Consider the following 24,922-nt stretch of genomic DNA (forward strand, 5'->3'; position numbering starts at 1 on the left):
CCTTTTTGTCTATTTTATTCTCGAAAAACCCAGAGTATTTTTATATTTTTGTGGAGTTCGACAGCTATAGACATCAACAATTTTAAGCCGTCCAGTTATATTTATCAATCAAATAAATCTGTTTGCTCAAAAGTTATTACATATCTTATGAGTGTAAAACAATACAAATAATCACGGGAAAATCATAGCAAATCGTAATAATCCGTTGGACCAAATGAAAGAAACGAGAATAAGTGCACAGAATTAGGGGGAGAAACATTCGAAACCTTTATTGATAATATTTGTTTGGTCTGCCTCTCCATGAAGAGGTTCAGAGCCTTACAATGGTGTTTTCTCTTCCCATAAGATGGGTATATTTTTTCCTTCTCTCTCCTCTCTATGGTGATCAAGAAGCAGCCCCCCTTTCTAGGGCTTCCACTCTTAGTATTTATAGCTGTGGGCTTCGTGAGCTGGCAATAAATGGCCGTGACCACGTTGGGATCTCGCCTTTATGGTGGCGGATAGGCCATGGCCTTGTCGATCGAGCCGGATGCGGGTTGAACATCGTCAATTCTGAGTGGTCGTACCACTAATTAATCATGAATTAGCTTGAAACGGGATTAGCCTCGTTAATTATCGTGGGGTCGGATTCTGACCCATACAGTTAGTCCCTCCGCTTATTGAGGTTGGGCCTTGGCCGAGCTCGATGAGTGGATTCCATTGGCTGTATTTCGAGAAACATGGATGGGGATGGCGACTGTTACTTCGGTCGAGGCCGAATTCTTTTTGGCGATGACCCTTAGCCTTGTAGAGTATTAGTATCCTGTTATTGGGCTGTCAAGTCATTGTTCGATCGAGGTCCTTTTGGGCGAAGGCACTTGACCTTTTAGCTTACTTCGAGTGAGGTCGAGCTGCATTGTGCTCTGATCCTTACGTTTGCTTTAGAAACATACCCGTCGGCCATGACGGATGGGTCGTATGTTGCGCGGCCGAGGAGAATGAGGGCACGCTTGATACGTGCTCGGCGGTGTCAAAAAAGAAAAAATTTTAGGGCGCAAGGAGCACTTCCTCGGCATTCATAGGTCGTTATGACCATTTCGAGGGCGGGACGCCGACGGGTGATTTGCAAGGCCGCTTTACGGAGCCTGTCATAATGACGCACATTCCTATGGAATTGAACCGGCGTGCGGTTGGTCACGTAGTTGATGGTGGCAGTTGGGAGGCATGAGGGCCACATGTATTGCCTATAAATAAAGGCTGAGGAATTCGTTTTCCATATTCTTATCGCTTGTCTGAGAGAAATTCTGAAGAAGATTTTCTTGTTGCTGTTTCACCTTCGTCTTTGTCCCCCGAACTTCGTTTCTTTCTCGTTATTGTATCAACAATGGCAGGCATTTCTTCCCAAAACGTTCTTCCGACGGACCTTCCGGTTAATTCACCGGTGACCGAGGGGCCAATTCCGGCGATGGGGGGTGCAGAACTGGTGGAGACTGGCGAGGCTCCGTCGGTTGACGAGATAGTATCTCTGCCCGGAGCTCCAATGACTGATTTCACCGCCGACGGTAGGGAGGATCAGGTGGATGAAGCCCCATTAATGGGGGAGATTGGGATGCCTCGACTGCGGGGACAGGGGGTCATCCCCGGCTATGCTGACGTCATTCTCGCTAGAAGCGAGGAGAGGGTCCACACCGACCGTAGGGGATACTGCGTCTTTTATGCCTACCCCTTCAGGTTAGGGTTTAAGCTCCCGCTCCCAATATTGGTGGTTGATTTCTGTCGTTATTACGGGGTATGCCCGGGTCAGCTCACTCCTTCTCTTTACAAGTTGTTAGCGATGCTCATCAAATACGCAGAATTGGCTGGTGGGGAGATTACGCTGTAGCATGTGCTTAGCCTCTACGCCCCACAGAGGGTTCGGGGTACCATGATTCGAGCGTGCCCTCGCGGGACGAGGGGCTTGACTGCGAAGCTAGATGATGAGGTTGATCCTCGCCCTTTCGAGCACTTCTTCTACATTAGGACTGAACACTTAGTGGCGTGCTCTACTGGATTCCCAGAGGCTTGGAATCACGCACGTAAGTTTCTTAGCCATTGAATCCTCTTTTTTTTTTTACCTTTCCTTACGTCTTGTGCTCGTAAGCGTTAACTCGTGTCAATTTTGTAGCCGAAAAATCGCCGCCGACTCCGTTAGCTGGGATTCGCGGATGGGTGGAGGCCGTGCTACCCCACACAGTGGGGATACGCACATGGGCGTCTTTTTGGGAGAGGCATGGCCGTAGTCCTGTGGCAGGTAAGAAAAAATGACTTCTTCTTCTGTTCCGTTTTGTTTCGACACTTCCTTAATTTTGTTTTTCTGTGATCAGGGAGGGCACGCCGCGTCAGGGCCCGTCAGTTGGCCTTCCGTCGGCCTGGTGCAATTGCTCGACTTACTGCAGCGCCGGTGTCGCGCTCAATATCGAGGGCGGCCTCAGTTGAATCTTCAGCGGTTTCTTCTCCATCAAGGACCCGTCTTCGGGACGAGGGGCCATCGGGGGTCGTGCGCCCTAGAGCGGAATCGTCGTCAGATGGGGAGGAGGAGAGGCCGTTGATAAGGCGTAGGGTCGCGTTCACGCCGGCTCCTCCTGTGGTAATTAATTTGGACCCCCCCCCCCCCCCCCGGCGGATGCGGAGCGNTAGCCTGGATTTAATGGCAAAGGCTCATAGCCTGAGTTCCGGTTCAACTGTTGTTGAACTTAGTCGATTTTGACAGCGAAGGCTCATGGCCTGAGTCCCGGTTCAACTGTAGTTGAACTTTCTGGTGAAGGCGCATAGCCTGTCTTGGTTCAACCGTAGTTGAACTTTTGGCGAAGGCGCATAGCCTGAGTTCCGGTTCAACTGTTGTTGAACTTAGTTGATTTTGACGGCAAAGGCTCATGGCCTGAGTCCCGGTTCGACTGTTGTTGAACTTTTTGGTGAAGGCGCATAGCCTGTCTTGGTTCAACCGTAGTTGAACTTTTTTGGTTCGTGGGTTATTGGGAGCTGAAGCTCGATTTTGATTCGAGATCTTGAGCAGCTTAATCGTTATCTTCCCAACCGGGGTATGTAGGCTGTCTCGAAGCGATTCGAGATTCGAGATTCCTCCGCGCTGGTTTCCGGCTGGAGCCCTTATCAGGGATGTGGGAGATCTCTTACGAAGATTCTCCCCAAAAGAAGGGGGGGCTGTTTCTTCTTGTTTGCACCATTCGATAGATGAGAGACAGAGGAACTGGACCTTGATTCGAGATCTTCGAGTTTCATCGGCCTGATATGCCGCTTTGGCTTGTTTATGCGGGGTTGTTCTTCCTTTTCCGGTGTTTCTTTCCTTTTGGTCCATGGCAGAACTACGCGATTTTGCTATGAAATCCCCACAGACGGCGCCAAATTGTTTGCTCAAAAATTATTACATATCTTATGAGTGTAAAACAATACAAATAATCACAGGAAAATCATAGCAAATCGTAATAATCCGTTGGACCAAATGAAAGAAACGAGAATAAGTGCTCAGAATTAGGGGGAGAAACATTCGAAACCTTTATTGATAATATTTGTTTGGTCTGCCTCTCCATGAAGAGGTTCAGAGCCTTACAATGGTGTTTTCTCTTCCCATAAGATGGGTATATTTTTTCCTTCTCTCTCCTCTCTATGGTGATCAAGAAGCAGCCCCCCTTTCTAGGGCTTCCACTCTTAGTATTTATAGCTGTGGGCTTCGTGAGCTGGCAATAAATGGCAGTGACCACGTTGGGATCTCGCCTTTATGGTGGCGGATAGGCCATGGCCTTGTCGATCGAGCCGGATGCGGGTTGAACATCGTCAATTCTGAGTGGTCGTACCACTAATTAATCATGAATTAGCTTGAAACGGGATTAGCCTCGTTAATTATCGTGGGGTCGGATTCTGACCCATACAAAATCTAATTTTTTCTCTTCTAGATTGAGATTTTTATTTCCAAACTCCAATATGTTAGATTAGTCTTTACTATTTTACTACTTGTATATTAGTTTTTATTTAACTTGTATATTAGTTCATTTTGAGATAAAAGAGAATAAAAAGAATATTTTCCATAACCTTAGGACTTTTAGGCTCAATAATGATATAGCACTTTCGCAATTTGGTTATATTTATTTCTAAGTGAATACTTGATTTTATACAAAATGTTTTCTTATAGAGTTGATTAATAGACCTCTAGTCGTATTAGAAGATGAAGATAATTTTCCAAATATCTGATTTCTTATAGTTTTTTTATATAATTTATAATATATGCATATATGAAAGTTTGATTTTGATTTCTTTAAATCAGCTTCCCAGTTTTCCTTTTATTTATTTCCTTTTTCTCTCTTCACCTTTTATTCCTACAAATTAGAGTCCACCCCAATACACCCTTTACTTCCGCTTCAAGTCCTAAAAACACGAAGTAAAATCCCCAACTACGGAAGGCCAATTCTGATAGAGCAAATTTCAAGCAAGACTAGGTCAAAAGAATCACTGAGAAAAAGAGCCTCCGATTTAAGGTCCATTTTCTTTTTTAGTCTATTTAATTCCCGTAGAGTTGATTCCAATATTTTATTTTGTCTGAATCTGGATTTTGATGATCGTGAGTATGAATGAAATATATATCTCTGTAGATATTTTGCAGAAATTTTTAATGTTAAAATTTGGTCGTAAAGAGTAGGTACTTTCGAATTGTTTTACTACACTAACTATGAATTGCGAGTAGGAAAGGTTGGCTTTTAGGATTGTGAGCCCCAGGTAAAAGTGCATTCGTGCGATGTGTGGGTTAAGCGTGTTAGGCGCATATCACAATATCACATAATGTGGGGTTAAGTGCATGTTAGAATTTTGAATCCAGGTAGAGGTTCGAATTCATTATCCATCGAATTTTGAACTGTACAACATTATTCAAGTGGTTTTAATGCCAATTACACAGTTCGGGATTTCTTTTTGTCTGTAATAATTACTTATTTCTTAGTATTCTTTTCTTTTTGAAATCTGTAATATTTTCGTTTATTCTTTGGCGTTTCACTTTATTAGAGTACGTAAACTTTATCTTCACTCCTTAACAAAATAAGTCAGAAATTTAATAGAAGAAGATAGATAGATTAAGGAGTGCCTAGCTAATACCTTCTCTTCAGTCAATTAACCCTTTAGGATCTTTGGTTACCGTACCAATGTTGAATAATTTAAACAAGCATAAAATAGATTTCTAAAAAAATATGGGCGACCTATTGTGATGACCCAAAAGGTCATCACTTGATTTACGAGTAAATTCTGTGTTCCGAGGCCTTAGAAGCCTCCTTTTTCCTCACCTCGATTTGCGTGTGCGGTCCGGGCGTATATACGGAACGCTTTTATGTGGAAATGTGATGAAAATGTTAATTTGGCCTTTAAAATTGAATTTAAGTTGACTTCGGTAACATTTTGGGTAACATGACCCGGACTTGTGATTTTCCCGGAGGGTCCATAGGAAAATATGGGACTTGGGCGTATGCCCGGAATCGAATTCTGAGGTCCCAAGCCCGAGAAATGAATTTTTGAAAGAAATTGTTTTACTGAAAATATAAGAGTTTTTGGAAATTTGATTATATTTGAAATTTATGGTATCGGGCCCGTATTTTGGTTCCGGAGCCCGGTACAGGTTCAATATGACATTTAAGATGCGTTTGTGAAATTTGGTAAGAAACGGAAGTCGTTTGATGTGATTCGGACCCGTAGTTGTGAAATTTGATACTGTGAAAGTTTTGAGATTTTTCTTAGATTTCTATGCTAAATTCGTTGTTTAAGATGTTATTTTGGATATTTGATCGCACGAGCAAGTTCGTATGATGCTTTTAGACTTGCGTGCATGTTTGATTTAGAGCCCCGAGGGCTCGAGTGAGTTTCGGATAGGCGTCGGGGTGATTCGAACTTAGAAAATCTGGTGTTTTCGCTGTTTGCTGGTGTCTAGGTTTTTGTTCTATGCGATAGCATAGAGTTAATTCTGGGGGTCATCATTTGTTCTATGCGATTGCATAGGTAGGTCCGCGATAGCATAGAGTTAATTCTGGAGGATCATTTGTTCTATGCGATTGCATAGGTAGGTCCGCGATAGCATAGAGTTAATTCTGGAGGTCATCATTTGTTCTATGCGATTGCATAGGTAGGTCCATGATAGCATAGAGTTAATTCTGGGGTTCACCATTTTTCCTCTATGCGAACGCATACCCTGTCCCGCGATCGCAATGCCCAGTTTCTCTTACCCTATGCGAACGCATGCTTTTGAGTGCGAACGCATAGGTCTGTTGCCCAGCTAATATAAATACTCTTTCAAAAACGGGCAGACCTTCTTCTTCACCATATTTTCGAGGTTTACAGCCCTAAGAACGATTTTCTTCAACAATTATCATCCCCAAGTCATAGGTAATCAATTCTAAACTTTGTTCTTTCAATTCTTTACTGTTTTTCATCACTTTTAAATCAAAAATTAAGGGTTTTCATGGTAAAAATTGGGGATTTGGGTAGAGTTAGGGTTTTTTGAATAATTGGAATTTAGACCACGTTTTGGGGTCGGATTTCGAAACTAATTGCATATTCGGGCTCGTGGGTGAATGGGTGATCGGATTTTGGTCTGAACCTCGAGTTTTGACCAAGCGGGCCCGCGGTCAATTTTTGACTTTTTGGGAAAAATGATAGAAAACCTATAATTTAGCATTGGGATTGAATTATTTAGCATTTATTGATGTTGTTAAATTAATTTGGGCTAGATACAAGTAATTTGGAGGCGAATTCTAAAGGAAAAGCGGTGTTTGAGGCTTGAGTTGGCCGTGGAAGTTTGAGGTAAGTGTTTGGTCTAACCTTAGCTTGAGGGATTATGAGTTGTGTCTTAATTGCTATGTGTTAACTGTGGAGTACGACGTATAGGCATGGTGACAAGTATCTATACGTCGGTGTCAAGCATGCCCGTGAGTCTTGTATTGTAATTGTTATGACTCTATTGTGGTTTATTCGTGTTTCATATGAGGATTATCATTATTGTTCCCTTGCCTGGATGTTGATGTTATATTACTGTTCCCTTGCCGGGATGTTGATGTTATAATATTGTTCCCTTGCCAGGATGTTGTTGTTATATTGTTGTACCCTTGCCGGGATGTTGTTATATTATTGTTCCGTTGTCGGGATGTTGTTGTTATATTATTGTTTCCTTGCTGAGATTCTTTTATGATTGGTGTTGATATATGAAATGGGAGCGGGTTGCACGCCTGCAACGGTAATATATGAAATGGGTGTGGGTTGCACGCCTGCAACGGTAATATATAAAATGGGAGCGGGTTGCACGCCTGCAACGGTAATATATGAAATGGGAGCGGGTTGCACGCCTGCAACGGTACTATATGAAATGGGAGCGGTTGCACGCCTGCAACGGTACTATATGAAATGGGAGCGGGTTGCACGACTGCAATGGTATTATATGAAATGGGATCGGGTTGCATGCCTGCAACGGTATTACATGTGTACTTGTTTCTTAATTCCTTATTTTTTGCTAGTAATTCATTTATAGCGTTCCTTACATTTCTCTATTGAATTCTGCTATTACCTGATATACCCCACATCATGTTTCCCCCTCCTACCTTTAATTGTGAATATCTGCTTTTATTTTTCGCTGTATATGATTTAACTGCACAGGTTTATTTGGTAGTTTGGTCCTAGTCTCGTCACTACTTCGCTGAGGTTAGGCTAGGCACTTACCAGCACCTGGGGTCGGTTGTGCTGATACTACACTCTGCACTGTGTGCAGATACTGATACCGGAGCATTTGGACCGCAGAGGGTGCTGCCTTCAGTCCATTCAGGCGACCTGAGGTAGTCCTGCAGACGTCCGCGGGCCTTGGCGTCTCCTCCTATCATTTCTCTTTCTGTTTTTACTTATTCAGAGACAGATTTGTGTAATTCTATTCAGACCTTGTTTGTAGTATTCTTTGACAGTCCGTGACTTGTGACACCAAATTCTGGGTAGTATTGTACTTCAGATTATGTAGCAGTGTTTGGTTGAATTATTAAGTTTTTTCGTCTTCCGCATTTTTGGTTATTTAATTTGTTCCGCTGTTTAATCACTTATTATTTTAAATTGTTGAACATGTTTAATAAAAGGAAGGTAATGATTTTATAATATTTGGCTTGCCTAGCTTCCACGAGTAGACGCCATCGCAACTCCCGAATGTGAGAAATCCGGATCGTGACACCTATCAACCCTCGAAAAATAACATGTTAGATGGCAGCTTCACAAAAAGAGGAAACCCTTTTTTGAATGCCAATTAGTCGCATTAAAGCCCTTTTTCCTCATTATCTTTTAGGGGAGTGAGGGGATCAATCAACTTTGGACTCAAAAGTCGAATTATATTTGCATCAATTTAAATTGCTAACACTTTCAGTAGTGTAGTTGGGCGTGATCACGACTTGTCGTCATTTTAAAAATTCTTTTCTTGAGTCGAAGGTCTATTGGAAACAATCTCTCAACCCTGAGCTGTCTTGCCGTATGTAAAATGCTTCGAGCAGCCAGCTTCACCACTGCTGCCTGCTCTCTCCTTCTTCGGCACTCACACACATACATCTTACCCTTCCGAGACCCACTTGTGGGATCACACTAGCATATTGTTGTTGTTGCATAAGCTGATTTCCTCTGGTCTAAGCATTTCGTTTTTGGTCACTTTTGTGAACAGGTAGGTACCGGTTCGAACGAACATTTCATCTTATGACAATAGAAGCTAATTTACCTATGGAGAAACCAAAGGAAGAAAGCAGAAGATTGAAAGATTATCTTAAACCTCGAGTTAATGATCTGGCCTCGGCCATAGTTCAACCACGTTTAGGTTTCCAACATATCCCAGTAATGCTTCAGCTGCTCCAACAATGGCGGAAAATGGTTATAAATTAAATGGGCAGCGTCCAGAGATAGAGATGCCAAACCAATTGGAACTGAGGATATGATGAGCATGTCAAAGATGGAGGCGTCGTTAATAGATGGCATGGAAACAATCAATTCCACTTTGGTAGCACATTCCACAGCCATCAAGAAATTACAGGTCCAATTTAACAACTTGTCTGCAATGAATAACAATATGTTACATATTGGAATGGTAGAGGGAGGATGTGATATTACCGCAAAACCACGTGGGAATGAGATTGGCATTTTTTTAGCCGCTATACATAGATTATATATTGATTATACGCAATTATTTATGTATTATACATGGTTTAAGAGATTAGATGAACGGCTATTTGAGTTAATTCTTCTTCTTTTTTCCTTATGCGAAGTGGATTCAACTATTTATGTATGGGTAAAAAAAAATCATTTTTACCCTATATACATGATAGGAGTATGATTTTTCAATGAAAATGTTTCAATTCGAACCTCTTGCATCCCCCGAAAGCATTGGGACTTGCCTAGTGATACCTCTTTGAAGTAGATCTAAGATTTGAAATTGGTGAATAGAAAAATAAATGAAGCTTTTTTGGATAACTATAAATGAAGCTATAGTTTTTTTAATATTTTTTTATATATTATAAATATAGGGGTAAGGAAAGTAGAATCGAACCTTCACCAATAAGGTAAAAGTTATAACCAACCAGCTATTAAGATTCTCCGAAGCTATAGTTATATATTATAATTAAGAGTTTTTATTTTATTTTTTTGCATTTACATATATATGTAAGTTTGTTGTGTTCTGGTGTCACCTTACCGTTTACCATACATATGTATTTGGCTGATGTGGCCCAAGCCCAAAGCCATACTATGTCTATCCCAAGGGTGTGACAGAGACATTGAAGTGAATAAAAATCATGTGGAAATTTAATATTTGTTTAAAAAATTTAGTAAATTTTAGCAAAAATGTTACCTTCTTTACTAATAAACGTATTTTTATTTTATATTCTATCTCACATAAAATAATACATAAATTTATATATATCCTATGCTGGTATAACTTATACGTGCAACCAAACGGTATATTCGCAAAGTTGAACTTTAGGCAGGTATTATTATAACATGCATCAAACCCAAACGACTCTTAAAAGCATTAAACTTGGAATCCCATGGACATTATGAGTTGCAATTTGTTATCCAATTGCCACACATCAAAAGTAGAATAAGAAGGCGGTAATGGATTATACATTTGGAAGCGTGGCATTTTTTCTTCATAATCTTTTAGTTTGATTCTCTTTCATAATGTCTAATAATTGATTTAAAACCTTATTTAGTTTTGACTTCCTCCCCCACTATATTCACATGTGCATGAAACTATTATCTCAAACACGATTTGGACCAAAAAAAAGTCTTCGTTATTCAAAGAAATATATATATCCAGTTGCATTTTATAAAACAAAGAAATTGATTTATCGTCTAACCTATAGTTGAATAGTTAGCGTGTGCCCATTTCTGGTAGTCAATTTTGAGGTCTTGGCTTCTAAGTACCTTCATTTTTTAATCATTTCGTATTCCTTTTCTCTACATCTTTTTTCGTCTTTTAGCTCGTGTCGCTTAGTACTATAAAATTTTGTCAACTCTTTCTCCTTTATAAAGATCTGAACCTTTAGCGTGTAAAAGGTCAAACTTAATGGCAAGAAAGAATATCCCAATTCATTGAGTAACAACTAGCTATCACTTTTACATTATAATTTCAGACGAATCTGTCACTCAAATTTATATATATATCATACGGCCAAACTTTGCTAATTCTACTTTTTTTTGTGCACATTCTTTTATTAAACTTTCACAGAAAATGAGAAGGCTGTACTTAGTACTTGTCCTATTTATCTCTTTAATAATTACATTTAAGTTTAGTTCTTGTGCTGGAATTTGCAAAGAAAATGAGAAACGTGCTTTACTAAGGTTAAAAAAAGAAGCAAATGATCCTACAAATATACTCTCCACTTGGATTGATGGCGAAGATTGCTGTAATTGGGAAGGAATTTTATGCCACAATGTAACTGGTTCTGTTATTGAGTTATCCATTAATGGTTGGGATTATGCTGAAATTAAAGGTCTAATGATTGATAATTTCCATTGGTTGTCAAGTCTTGAAAATCTTAATCTTTTGGACATGTCAGGTGTGGATTTAAGTAAAGCTACAAACTGGACTGAGGTGATTAATATACTTCCTTCTTTGGTTAATCTTCGTTTTTCGAATTGTAGTCTTCATTCAATTCCTTCTATATTTGATCATAACAATTCTGTTCTTGAAAATCTTGATCTTTCTTTGAATAACTTTAGTTCTTCAATTCCAGGGTGGGTTTTCAGTTTTAGTAATCTTGTTTCTCTTGAATTTACTGGAAGTAATTTCATTGGTTCATTTCCTAAGGGTCCTTTTAACTTGACTTTTTTTACTACATTAAGTGCTTCTAGCAATTTATTTAATTCTGTTTTGCCTCAATGGTTATTTGACCTAAATAATCTTGAATATATTGACTTAAGTAATTGTCTTTTAGAGGGTCAAATACCAAGTAGAGTTGGACATTTTTGCAAACTTAGTTATCTTAATCTTGCTATTAATAACCTGAATTCCACTATCCCAAATTGGCTATATGGATGCAAAAATCTTGAAACACTTAACCTGAGGGAAAACAAACTTGAGGGAAAAGTTTCAGATTTCATTTCAAATTTGACATCTCTAACTAGTATTGATATGTCTGTAAATTTACTATCTGGAAAATTACCAAGTGTAATTGGAAAGTTAGGGAAATTAGAAGATCTTGATCTTTCAGAAAATCGATTCGAAGGAGAAGTATCTGAGATTTTCAATACTATGTATGATTGCCCTCCAATAGGCTCAGGAAATTGTTCTTCTTTGAGGAATTTAAGACTAAATGACAACAAATTAGTTGGAAATCTTCCTAAAAGTTTTGGCCAACTTTCAAATCTACAATTCTGTTTCATGGAAAATAATAAGTTGGAAGGAGTGTTAACAGAAGATCATTTCACTAACTTGACAAATTTGAAGTTTTTCCAAGCAACTAAGAGTAATTTGACTTTAAGTGTGAGTTCTGATTGGATTCCGCCTTTTCAAGCTAGTGACATTTTAATAGGCGGTTGGCGCTTAGGCCCTAAGTTCCCTCTGTGGATCCAATCTCAACAATCAATAATGAATTTGGACATATCAAATGTTGGAATAGTAGGTCAGGTTCCAACTTGGTTCTGGAACTTATCGTCTCAAATTCGTTTCCTCAATATTTCTCACAACCAACTTATTGGTGAAATTCCAACATTCTCAATTTCCTCTGATTCCATTGGAAGTGGAGGTCCTTGGTTAATGTACTTGAATTCCAACAACTTTAGTGGTTCACTCCCTCATATTCCAACAATGGTAACCGAGTTAGACCTTTCGGATAACTCTTTGTCTGAAGGTTTAACTAACTTCTTGTGCGATAAAAGGAATGAATCTTACATGTTAACGATTCTACATCTAGGGGGAAATCTTTTGTCCGAAGAAATTCCTGATTGTTGGATGAATTGGCCGGAGTTGGAAGTTCTCAACTTGGGAGAAAATAAGCTAAGTGGAGGTATTCCAAGATCCATTGGTGCTTTAAGCAAGTTGAAATCTTTGGACTTGAAAAGAAACAGACTTTCCGGTTCATTGCCTTCATCCTTAAACAACTGCACAAATTTGTGGAAAATAGATTTGAATGAGAATGAGCTTGATGGAAATTTACCAACTTGGTTGGGTACAAAGCTTTCGAATTTGACAGTCCTGAGTCTTCGGTCAAACAAATTCGATGGTGAATTACCTCCAGAACTTTGCCAACTCAGTGATCTCCAAATCTTGGATCTTGCCAACAACAAGTTGTTTGGAGATATACCGATGTGTGTTAACAATTTCACAGCAATGGTCAATGGAAGGAAGATAATTAGAGATGCAGATGAGGAGATGGACTATTCTTATTATGTTGGAGTTTTCAGAGAGAGTGCAAGAGTAGCAACTAAGGGTAACATATACCAGTATGATACCATTTTGTCATTGTTTACAAGTATGGATCTTTCTAACAACAATCTTTCTGGAAACATTCCTATGAATCTAACAACTCTTGTTGGATTGAGATCATTAAATTTCTCCAACAATCATTTGACTGGTAGTATTCCAAAGGACATTGGCAATATGAAGGTGTTAGAATCACTTGATCTTTCAAATAATCAACTTTCTGGAGAAATACCACGAAGCGTTTCGAGTTTGTTTTCTTTAAGCTACTTGAATGTATCTCACAACAATCTATCAGGGAGGATTCCTGTGGGAACTCAACTTCAAACTTTTGGCTCTTCAAGTTTTTCTGGAAATAAACTTTGCGGGCTTCCGCTTTCGGAGAGATGCAGTGATGAAGGTGAAAATCCTGAGATTGGAAATGAAGAAGTTGACAGAAGTGAAGATGATAATGAAGTGGAGTGGTTCTATATTTCTATGGCAATAGGATTCATTGTGACATTTTGGGGTGTAACTGCTCCTTTGCTTTTCATAAGATCGTGGAGATATGCCTATTATCGTTTTTTAGATAGAAAATGGAAATCGTGGCATGCATAATTTGTAAAGATGTGACACTGAGGAGATTTCTGTTCATGTATACTTGGTTGTGTTTCAATATTTTGCACATTTAGTAGGATGAAATTTGTTAGCATTTCATGTACAATAGGATAAGAAAATTCTTTTTAAACAAATTTCTTTTGTAATTCAAGAAGTTGCTGTTTTCCTTGTCTCTGCAATTTCAGCTATAATAGAACTGCGACAAGCTTTTGGTCTTGGCTGCAAGCTATGTCCCATTTAAATATTGGGGAAAAGGCCAAAATTGTCCCTCTACTTTGGACAATTAGCCACGTTTATACCCGTTTCTACTTTCCGTCTAAAATTGTACCTACCGTTAGCATAGTAAATAAAATTACCCCTAATACTAACGGATATCCAACGTGGCTCCTGGGACCCCATAATAATTTGTCAACTAAGCAAATAAGAATGGTAGAGCAAGTCATTGTCTTAGTAATAAAGGTGAAGAACTAAAAGAAAGTGAAGAATTCTATGTTTGCCCACCCCATGGACATCATAATGATTTTAGCGCGCCAAAACAAGGGGTAGAGATCAACGATTACCCACCCACGAGACCAGTGCATGGTCTTGGAATTGATCACGGTGTGGCAAAACAAGGGGCAGAGATCAACGATTACCCACCCACGAGACCAATGCATGATCTTGCAATTGATTATGGTGTGACAAAACAAGGAATAGAGATCAATGATGCACCAACGCAAGGATAAATTAAATCATTTATTTTGGTAAATTTTGTGAGATGTATCTGCATTAATCATGATTGTACTGTGTAAAGTTGGTGAATTTCAATTTCAATTAATAGCAAAAAATTTGCTTAAAAAAATTGCTTCTTGATTACATGCATGTTTTACTAGTCTTGATCCTAATGAATATAAAGTTAGGTTGTTTATTCTTCGTACCCAGACCTACTAGTAAGATTTTACTGGATCGTTGTTGTTATTGTTGTTGTTTATTCTTCGTAATTTGGGTCAGGATTATGAAGTAAAGTAATTTCGTAAATACGTAAAAATGAATCAAACTAAAGATTGAAGCAAATTAGAACATTGTACTTTTTTTAATTAATTAAGAATGCTCAATAATGACATGTGAACACAAACTATAAGTAGAACCGCTCTCTTTTTCTCTCTAATTCTTATGTTTCCGATCTGGTATTTGGTACTTACATTAGGACCCGACTAAATTCACATTCGCGTCGTTGGCAAATTATTATGGGTCCCAGGTACCACGTTGGATATCCGTTAGTATTAGGGGTAATTTTATTTACTATGCTAACGGTAGGAACAATTTTAGACGGAAAGTAAAAACGGGTATAAACGTGGCTAATTGTCCAAAGTAGAGGGACAATTTTGGCCTTTTTCCCTCAAATGAAAAATAACAAAACATCTTTAAAACAAAAACTTTATACCAGAGAAATAAAATTAGTAACCAATCGTTACACTTGCATGCTCAATCACTTCTGAGTGGGTCTTCAACATTGCTCTTACTCGTCTAACAAAGCCCATTAAAGTACTAGGAAAATTTGCTCGCCAACCACCAAGTAAAATTCCCGCCAGAAGTACAGTTCTGCTATAATACACACTAGATGTTACAGAATACCTCCCTTTTAAATCACAAATTATTCCTCAAACTTATCAAACACTTGAGATGCATTTTAGCTGTCACAAGCTCTTTGTAAATATGATAGATTATGAATCCAATGATGTCCTACCAAATTCTTAATGCCTAAAGTGTCTCACATTGGTGAAAACAAGCGAGACTCCGTACTTGTTACAGCAATCCACTGCATCTTTGTCCCTTATGCTCCCTCCTGGCTCTGCAATAACGCTCACTCCACTTTGACACGCCTCTTCAACAGCGTCATTCCATGCTGTTTTAATTCAGAAAAGAAAAACAGTTAGTTCAAGAGAACTTCAATCAGAAACCGCCCCAAAAGAAAATCAGAAATGCTTGTCCAAGGCACCATAACATCAGAAGAAGGTAACAGTTTCTCCACAAAATTTTCAGTTACAGTTCATTATGGTATATTTTCTTAAAATTGACACTTTCAACTAGTCAAAGTTTATTGAGACCTATCATCTCATTTTCTTATAAAATGTGAGATTTGCTCTATTGCTACACGTATAACCAAATAGAGGTATGTACCAAATGGGAAGAAAGCATCACTCGCCAAAGCGGCTCCTTTTACTTCATCTCCAGCTTTCCTCATAGCTATCCTCAAACTCTCTAGACGATTCGGCTGTCCACTTCCCATTCCTAACATACAATTGTTCTGCAATATAAAATATTAGCTTAAGAAAAATAATTAAAGAAATGTCATCCATTAGATATAGCATGCAGAAAGTACCTTTGCAATTACTATGGCATTGCTCTTGACATGCTTGACACATAACCAGGCAAACTGTGCATCATTAAGCTCATTTTCTTGTGGAGTTTTTTCAGACATGACATTGAATTGGATATCTTCAGGGGTCAAATCATCTGAATCCTGAGCTAACCAACCGCCACCAATCTGTCTGAGTGAAAGCTTTCCCTTGCTGTTTTTACTTGCCTCAAGGATTCTCAAAGTCTTAGACTTCCCACGGAGGACCTCAAGACCCTTCTCTGTATACTTTGGTGCGACTACTATTTCATAAAACATTCTAGTCTCACCATCTGTAGGGCTTCTAAATTCTCGAATATCCTTTGCAAGAGCCTGCAAAGAACCAAAACAGATTAATTAAAAGATTATCCACCTTGACGTGACACCTAAATTTAAGTTTGATTTTGCATTTCCTCAACAACTTCAAGGTGCGAGATAGCAAGGCTTAAAATTTTTATTTCAAGCCCAACTCCTATAAAAAGCAGTACCACATACAAAAAATCAGGCATAGACACTGTATAGACATTTGAAAGGGGAAGCAACTGATAGACTTATTCTTCGGTTGCAATCTTCCTAACCAAATACTGCTTCGTTATTCATTTTAACAGCACGAAACATCACCTTGGTTGACAAATAAGGGAAAAGGATGACAGAAACAGTCTTCTTGCATAACGAATTAAGTCAAAATGCTTGGAGCCTCTTCACCTGTTCTCTTCTTTGGTTAAATTGTGTGAAACTTTCCACCTTTCCCCTTTTTGTTGTTCTCTTTTTGTGCCTTAGGAGAGTTTATGCACCAGTTGAACTATAAGATTACTTCTATTTTTTTATCAGTAAATAAATTTTATTAATAGCAAAAAATAGTCAATCCATAGTGAGCTAATAAAGTCAGTCATGCCTATTTAGCATATATAGCCTGTAAATTACATGAAGCTGCCAATAGGCCAGAACACCAATTTTCTAGATCTGAACTGAGCTATTCTTTCCATCAAAACGCCTTGCATTCCTCTCTTTCCAAAGTACCAACAGACACAAGCAAAAATAGTAATCCAGCATTAATTGTCTTATTAGGACAGCAGCACCTCCAACAAATCAGTAGGTCTTTTAACAATTGATGTCTGTCCAAAAATGCTGAAAAACAACCCCCACACTTGTTTGCTGCCCGATAATGTAAGAACAAGTGATTGCAAGTCACCTCATCTTCATAACACAAAAAACATCTGCTGCACAAAGGCAGACCCCTTCGCTGTAGATCACTTTGGGTGATGTTAGCTTCATGGGCAGCAACACTCATAAAACATGCTACTTTGTACGGTGCAACTTTTCTCCAAAATCATCTTCAGTGGCCACTGAGGAGTGCTACCACACCCATTGTTTAACCTTTATAGCATGACCCTACAGAGAATACCTCATTGCCTAGTCTTTTCCACCTAAGTGAATCTATAGCCTCTGGAATTGTTTTGGCACTTATATCAGCTGAACTAGCCTATCCACCTCCCAGTCAAAACACTGCCCTCTAAAATTAAGGTTACAAGCATTTCCACTCCGCCGCTGACTGATTGCAACTTCTGTATCCACTATCAGATTATATAAATCAGGAAGTTCAATTTTGAGGGGAGTATGGCCCAGCCAAGCGTCTTGCCAGAACTTTGTACTTCTTCCGTCCCCCATTTTAATCACAATATTTGCTTCAAAGAGTGACTGAGACTGCACATATGCCTTCATACCCAAAAACCATGAGGGAGCTCACAGAACTCGTTCTCCAGATCTTCTCCCTATATTTACAAGCTGTCACCTCTTTCCATGAGGGGAACTACAAGATTACTTCTATTTTTGAAAATGTATATTGTACTAACAAGATATAAAGCATATCTTGAACGTTCTTTCTCAATAAAACCGTATAACAGAAAAAGATGAATAGGACATAAAAAAGATAATGCTAGGTGATGGTGGTAGAACCTAATCACTTCAATGTGTTACCCAGATCTTTTTCATTTATTCCTCCCTTTAAAAGTTGATATGGAAGGGAGGGACCTAATGGCCCTATCACTATCAAAAAAGTGCCGTCTGACAACACAATGCATCATTGCCCATTTAGGTTTCTAGAAGAAACAAGAAAAAGCCTAATAGCAAGATCATAATCAACAAAAAGACTCAGATTATGAATCTGAAAAGGTCCATTGAGCAACTTCACCTCATCAACTTCGACATTGAAGGCTACTATACCACCAAATGCACTAACTGGATCTGCTTTTACAGCTAGCCTATATGCTTCAATGATATCATCCCGTGATGCTACTCCACAAGGATTTGTATGCTTCACAACCACACATGTTGGTTTATTAAACTCACACACACAATTCCAAGCTGCATCGGCGTCAAGATAGTTGTTATATGACATCTCCTGCATCGAGAAAAAGCCAGTAATTAGCACTGAAACCTCAACCAGAAGAACTCCATTCATGTATGTTAAATTTACAGCACAATAGATCAATTATCCAGAGTACAAATAGACTACATAGAATTTGAAGATAAGCCAAGTTCAGATGAACAATACAAAGTAAACATCAAAATTCTAACCTTGCCGTGGTGTTGGACAACAGTTGCAATTCCACCCGCATTAACCTCAGATAGAGACTTGTCAACATAAACTGCAGCCTTCTGGTGAGGGTTTTCGCCATATCTAAGTAAGCTTTTTAGATGAAGTGGAACTGTCAAGCCAGGAGGGAACTTATCTACCAACAGAGACCAAAGTCATCAATCAGCATACTTGCAGATGAACCCCCCCCCCCCCCCCCCACTTTTAACAACACTATTTTTCTGTACCCCACTTTTACAGTTAAATAAAATTTTAAATAAATTTGAAGACTTATTTTTCTGTACAACACTATTAACCTTTACATCTATTTCAAATGTAGAGGCTGACGACGGTCAATTTAATGTTTTAAGTTCTTTATTGAACCATTTTTTCTTCTATGGGGAGAGAGGATGCGGGAAAGGGAGGGAGCTTTTATAATTCATAGCGCTGTCTGTTTTGAAAGGGAATACCTCCTACAGTCTGCTTCCAAAGCCACTCTGAAACTGCAGAATCATAAGAAGCGACATGTTGAAAAGCTTTCCAGGCCAACTTCCTTCGAAATTGTTGGTCAACATTATCTCCTCGAAGAAATTCCAAAAGAGCTGGGTAATCTTCAGAATCAACCACGACCAGAACATCCCTATGATTCTGTTCAATAAGCATTATCCACAGTTAGAAACAAAGCTGTGTAGATACAACACAGAGACTCAGCACGTGTATTTCTTAAAGAAGGTGGTGTTCAATAAGCATTATCCACAGTTAGAAACAAAGCTGTGTAGATACAACACAGACTCAGCCTGCGTATTTCTTAAAGAAGGTAGTTTTATTAATGTCAGAAAATAAGGCACTAACCATGATTTTACCAAATACAATTTTGTTATTGATGTATGGTAGATACACTTATATCATGTTAACTGTTAACACTTTATCCAGAAAAGCAATTCATAGTATTTTAGCATAGTTAAAATGTAACTTAACTCCTTCACTAATTCAGATACTTTATAATGGATAAGAGCATCCTACACAGCATACAATGGCATTATTTAGTTCGGAGGCTATTTTTAACTTCAGCTGTACCTACTGTATCCTACAACCTTTCAGATATATTGAGCACTCCTATATAAGCCAGATCTCACAAACTCCGAGCAGAGAAAAAATCATGTTTTTTCTAAGTCATGATTGCAGAGTATTGTATCCAATTTAGACCAGGAAGCAAATGCATGTGCCTAAGAAAACCTACAGCTGTAACAGATGAAAAAACATTGGTTCACAAGTGAAATTTATGTGCCAAAGCTTAAGATACAGAGGTGCAGGTGGTGGAATTATGTCTTCTAATATTTATACCTAGATAGATGCCACAGATGTAAGAAAAGGGGGAAATGCATCAAGACAAAAGTAACTTGTCTTTATACAAAGTGCAAGCCACAGAAAGGTAATAAGCTGAGGAACCTTTGCAGCAGCTCTAATCATGGCAGGTCCGCCAATATCGATGTTTTCAATTCCATCCTCAAATGAAATTCCGCTTGAAGAAGAAACCTTGGCATAAAAGGGATACAAGTTGACCACTACAACATCAAATGTACCTGCAGATGAAAACCTCGTGAATTTCATTTGTTTCCTAATATCACATCATACACCTATGAGAAAAGTAGATGTATGCCAGAGCATAGGCTTTTTTAGCAACAATGCAATAAGTACTTTCATATTGCAAAATATTGTTTACTTGCAACATAGAGCTTGATCCATAAAAGTCCATATCTAGTGTTTTACCCCATTTTGGATAAGTGTTAAAGATCTGAATTTTCATCAGCATATTAAGGAATATGAATGAAACAATGTACTAGCATAAACACCACCAATGTCGGCAATAGACTAGTCTCAAGCACAGTGTTATCAAAGGCGAAAAGCGCAAAAAAGCTCTAAGGTCTGTTGGGGGCTTGGGGCTTTCAGCACAAAACGCAAATAAAGCATGAGCTTTAATAAGAAAGGCGCAAATGGAGAAAAATTACAAATATGTATGTGTAGTCCAAGACTAATATCTATAACCATGAATACCAAATATATGGAGAATGAAATAGAAGAAAATTTACAATAAAGTGATATATCAATTGTTTAGTATCGTCTCTTCAGGATTACGCTCATTGGCAAGGAAAAGTATGCCTTAGAGCCTTGATGAAAATGTTGAAGCGCCCACTAAGCGAGGCGAAGCGCTCAACATGTTTTGAGCCTCACTTCAAGGCTTAAGCGCGCCTTTGATAACACTGCTCAAGCAAACATCATAATGGAAAACAAGCTTAAGAGGCAAAACGAATCAACTGCTGCACATGCAACATAAAGGGTTTGTTTGAATAACTAATTTTGGCACTTAAGTTTTTAAAGTATTAAGTGATCGGCATTTGATTTGAATGTTAATGAAACTAAAAAGATCAGTACATACAGCAAGTGCCACTAAAATGTTAAACTTGGCTAGTCATTGAAAGTAAAAGTGGTCTATTAGTGGATGGAATATAACACTTCTGAAATAGACTATAATCTCATATTTCAAAGTAAACATGGTTAACTATTTCGTTTATTGTGATTTCAACAATCATATGCAGGAATACTTTGATAATCATGTACATGGAACTCGTCCAATGTCACTATTTAATTAGGTTACAGTATAAAATATGTGCAGTTTAGAAATTGGAAAGTTAAAAAAATCATACATGTTAGTTTCGTATCTACAAATCATAAAGTTTTCTAAAAGCGACATCAAAATAATAATAACATAAAGTTCCTTTGATAATATAAATCAATTAGCTCACCAATTTCATGCTTTTCCAGAGCTTCCATGTGATGCTCCTGATCTCTTCTAGCAAGAATACCTCCATGAACGCTTGGATGCAAAGTTTTTACACGGCCATCAAGCTGTGACAAGGAGAAAAGATTTCAGTTATGCTTATGAAATTTACTTCCATGAGTCACCGCTCTCATTTGCAGATGGAAGTTATAAAATCAACTATGAGGATGTGTAACACAACATTTATTTGGACCAAGCATTAAGAAGAAAAATCTGAAAATTATATACAATGAATCATAAAAAGATGAGCAAGAAACTTGAAAATGCCAAAGAAAAAAGAAGTATAATAATCATATGTAAAACAACATTAGGCAGCTAAAAAGAAGTAAACCATCCTTGCAAAAAAAATAAAAGTAAAGAAGGTCAAAAACAGTGTGTTAAGAACTATAGTTATAAGGGTCCTATCAAAAAATGTGTAGATGCAAGGGCTGGCATTTCACCTATCATGAGGTGTCTCCACAAAATTTTTATTTTATGAGGAATAGATTAAAGAATAGAAATCTTATAGAAAAAAAAAAAATCAAACTGCAAAAGTAAAAAATGTACAAAAATTGTTTTAACTATCAAGGTATAGTAATATATGAAAAATAATATTCCAATTCAGCAAAATTCTATATTATGGAAGAACAACATATCATATAAGTTATATTCAAAGTTTCACAAGAAAATATAAAAAGATAATGTTCAAGGGTATACATGGCAAACAATCCAATGCATAAATCCAGACAGCCCAAAGTGAAAAGTACATATGAGTCAGATGCCCACATATCAAGGTGCTAGCCCCGTGAGACTTAAGCACCCCATGGTTGCCTCAGGGTGTTTAGAGATTGCCTCGCTCCATGGCGAGTCCCAATTTTACCTTAGAACATTGGTCAGAAATTCTTACCATTTCAGGGAAGCGTGTCAGCTCTTCCACTTTGGTGACAGACACACCAGCACCCTCCAATGCCGATGCTGTGCCTCCCGTTGAGACAATTGTGTACCTGCAAAATAGGAAATAAGAGGTCTTTGCAAACTGAGAACTTATCCAATGGGATGAAAAAAGGCGCGTGATTTTTTCCGGTAAATATAGTAAGTTAGACACTTCAATTTGCAAGATATGCGTACAGTTTAATCAAAAGGAGCACAAAGCAAATGCACAGGAGACATTAGCTCCAATCAGATTAAGCCAATATGATATGATAACAACATTGGCAAATGGAGTTAATGCCACTTCCCCTCAACATATAGTGGTCTAAGTTTTAAGTTTTAAAATTTCCAACATATAGTGGTATAAATTTTAGGTTCTAAATTTCCAACATATAGTGGTCAATGCAGATTAGGATTATGCATTTTCACGTGAAGCTCGGTAGTCTTGTACATATGATTAGATATGCATTTCGCTAACACACACACTAACAGCTCCAGGCCAAAGCAATTTCACTAGTAGATGTTGTAACTATCCTTCAATTAATTCGCAAAATCTTAAATCATTTCTGCAACATTTACTCCAATTCCTGAAGACCATTGCCAAGCTTAGCCAAATCCGTCTTATCTGAAAGTGATATCAACGCTTGCTTCCTCCCTAACAAATATCATACACATAAACAATAAGTTCAAAAGAAAATATGGCGCGTGAACTAACATTTGTTACATTCAAAAATCGAAATTGATAAAGTGATTAAACAGTGGTCTGACTTCTACTACACGAACATATAATATCAAGCATTCCTTTATTCCATTCAAAAAGTGAAGGGCTATTACTCGCATCTCAGAAAGTTAAGGGGTTAACTAGAAAAGAAAATATACCAGAAGTGGAGGACTTAGGAGCAGAGTGAGGAGTGGCCGCAGTTTCAGCCATGGCCTTCACTGGATGAACTATCACCCTATGCGACGTCGTTGAGGACTGAACCAAAAAGACAACTATATAAAATTAGAATAAAAAAAAGAGAGGAAAAACGTATAGGAGTGCTTTGTTTTATTATTATCTTGTTTTTTTCATTACATGTTGTTGGCCGAAGCAAAAACTAGTTCTTGGTCTGATGGTGCGGAGCTGCGGAGTGCAGAGGTGAACAGTGGCGGTAGCTGACGTGGCTGCGGCGGAGGCGGAGGCGGCGGAGGCGGAGGCGGCGGATGCGGAGGCGGAGGCGGAAGTCGTAGTTCTGGTGAGACCAAGCATTGTGATATGAATAATACGAAGCTTTCTGTTCCACACTTCCACTCGATAGTAGGGTTACTACTTGCTTCTCTGATTTTGCGTATTTTTACCGCCGTATTCCATTTTTGTCTTGTTTTCTTTTTTACTTTTTTATAGTTTTTTTATTTCAATTTGAGAAACTTCTTTATTGTTTTCGCTTTTTTATCTTATTCTATTCGAGATCATTTTTTTTGTTTTTGCTTTTAATTTAATTTATATATGTGAATCAATTATGAGATAAATATCTTTATTCCATGAGACTTGAGAGTCAACGTAATTACATGAGCGGAAATAATTCAAAACCATTTGAATTGACCATATGCATACCCTTATTCAGTTTTATGGAGAGTGAAAAGTTCACATTAAAAGTGATTGTTGCACCCTCGACTTTCAAATTTTAAATTTATCTAAGAAATTTTGTTCTCTTAAGAAATAACATCCTATTTATAAGTTACAAAATCTCTTCTCAAGTTACATGTATTAATGAATTCATTCATTTGGTATTGAATTTGCCAAAGACAGTTACGAAAAGAATATCTACATACATTGAAAGTGGCATCCACATATATTGGATATAACACTCCCCCATAATGTGTCTCGTTAAAACCTTACTAGGAAAACCCAGTGATAAAAAGCCAAGTGAAGGAAAAAGAGTATACATATCTTGTAATACGTATTGAGTACTGCCTCATTAAAAACCTTACCAGAAAAATCCAATTGGGATAAAACCTTGGTTAAGGAAAAAAGAGTACAGCGCGCATTATACTCCCCCTTATGAAAACTTTATTTGATATCCTGGAGACGATGCATTTCAATATGTCTCTTATTCCAGCTGCTTATTTTCTCCCCCTAATGTTGGGTATACCAATATATATTTCAATCTTCTTTGAGGACTCGTCTTTGTGCATTGTGGTGGAGTAATTAAAAAATATACCACACATTCAAATATTCTAAGATGAGAAATATTTGGCTCCTCATCATAAGCCAATTGTAATGGGGAGACTTTATGATAACTTGTGGCCTGATCCATACAAGAGTTGTTGCATACAAATAGCATGTTCCCATGTCGAGATGAAATTTTTGTTATCATAAGCGTTAGTCTAGCAATTAATTAGATGTGTTAATTGATCAATGATTCTACTAGACCATTTTGAGTAAGAGCATGAGCAACCAAACGCTCAATTATTATACCAGTTGATATACAATAATCATTAAAGACCTGTGATGTAAACTCACTAGCAAGAAGGAGTGTCTTAATTGCATAATCTATAAATTATGCTTTTAATCGTATTAATGCGGCCAACAACCTCGGGAATGCCAAATTCCGGGTTGACAACAAGCACACATGTGACCATCTTGTAGATGCATCTATCAAAATTATATAATATCTAAATTATCCGCATGAAGGGTGTATGGGCCCACAT

At 38.1% G+C, this 24,922-nt stretch overlaps 2 protein-coding genes across 2 annotated transcripts; one reads left to right on the plus strand and one right to left on the minus strand.

The window, feature by feature from the left end:
- LOC109209930 (receptor-like protein 12) lies at positions 10,654-13,704 on the plus strand. Its single transcript, XM_019373298.1, has one exon. It carries the CDS (start codon positions 10,745-10,747, stop codon positions 13,529-13,531), a length of 2,787 nt encoding a protein of 928 aa, XP_019228843.1. The 5' UTR covers positions 10,654-10,744; the 3' UTR covers positions 13,532-13,704.
- Positions 14,932-23,552, minus strand: LOC109209938 (bifunctional purine biosynthesis protein PurH). Its single transcript, XM_019373304.1, has 12 exons — positions 23,307-23,552; positions 23,111-23,207; positions 22,811-22,886; positions 22,209-22,305; positions 21,288-21,390; positions 19,933-20,066; positions 18,954-19,131; positions 18,486-18,640; positions 18,100-18,309; positions 15,894-16,241; positions 15,692-15,818; positions 14,932-15,416 (listed from the first exon to the last, which is right to left on the minus strand). The coding sequence occupies exons 1-12, from the start codon at positions 23,478-23,480 to the stop codon at positions 15,265-15,267; spliced, it is 1,851 nt and encodes a 616-aa protein (XP_019228849.1). The 5' UTR covers positions 23,481-23,552; the 3' UTR covers positions 14,932-15,264.

This window comes from Nicotiana attenuata, chromosome 2, assembly GCF_001879085.1.
Source record: "Nicotiana attenuata strain UT chromosome 2, NIATTr2, whole genome shotgun sequence".
In the NCBI taxonomy this organism is placed as follows: Eukaryota; Viridiplantae; Streptophyta; class Magnoliopsida; order Solanales; family Solanaceae; genus Nicotiana; species Nicotiana attenuata.

Excerpts from the sequence above, each read along its gene's own strand:
- LOC109209930 (XM_019373298.1), top strand. The coding sequence starts at position 10,745 with ATGAGAAGGCTGTACTTAGTACTTGTCCTATTTATCTCTTTAATAATT.
- LOC109209938 (XM_019373304.1), bottom strand. The coding sequence starts at position 23,480 with ATGCTTGGTCTCACCAGAACTACGACTTCCGCCTCCGCCTCCGCATCC. Across the intron at positions 22,306-22,810 it reads AATGGTCTTCAGGAATTGGA|GTACACAATTGTCTCAACGG; the intron begins GTAAATGTTGCA and ends CCTATTTTGCAG. Across the intron at positions 18,641-18,953 it reads TTGGAAGCAGACTGTAGGAG|ATAAGTTCCCTCCTGGCTTG; the intron begins GTATTCCCTTTC and ends CTCTGTTGGTAG.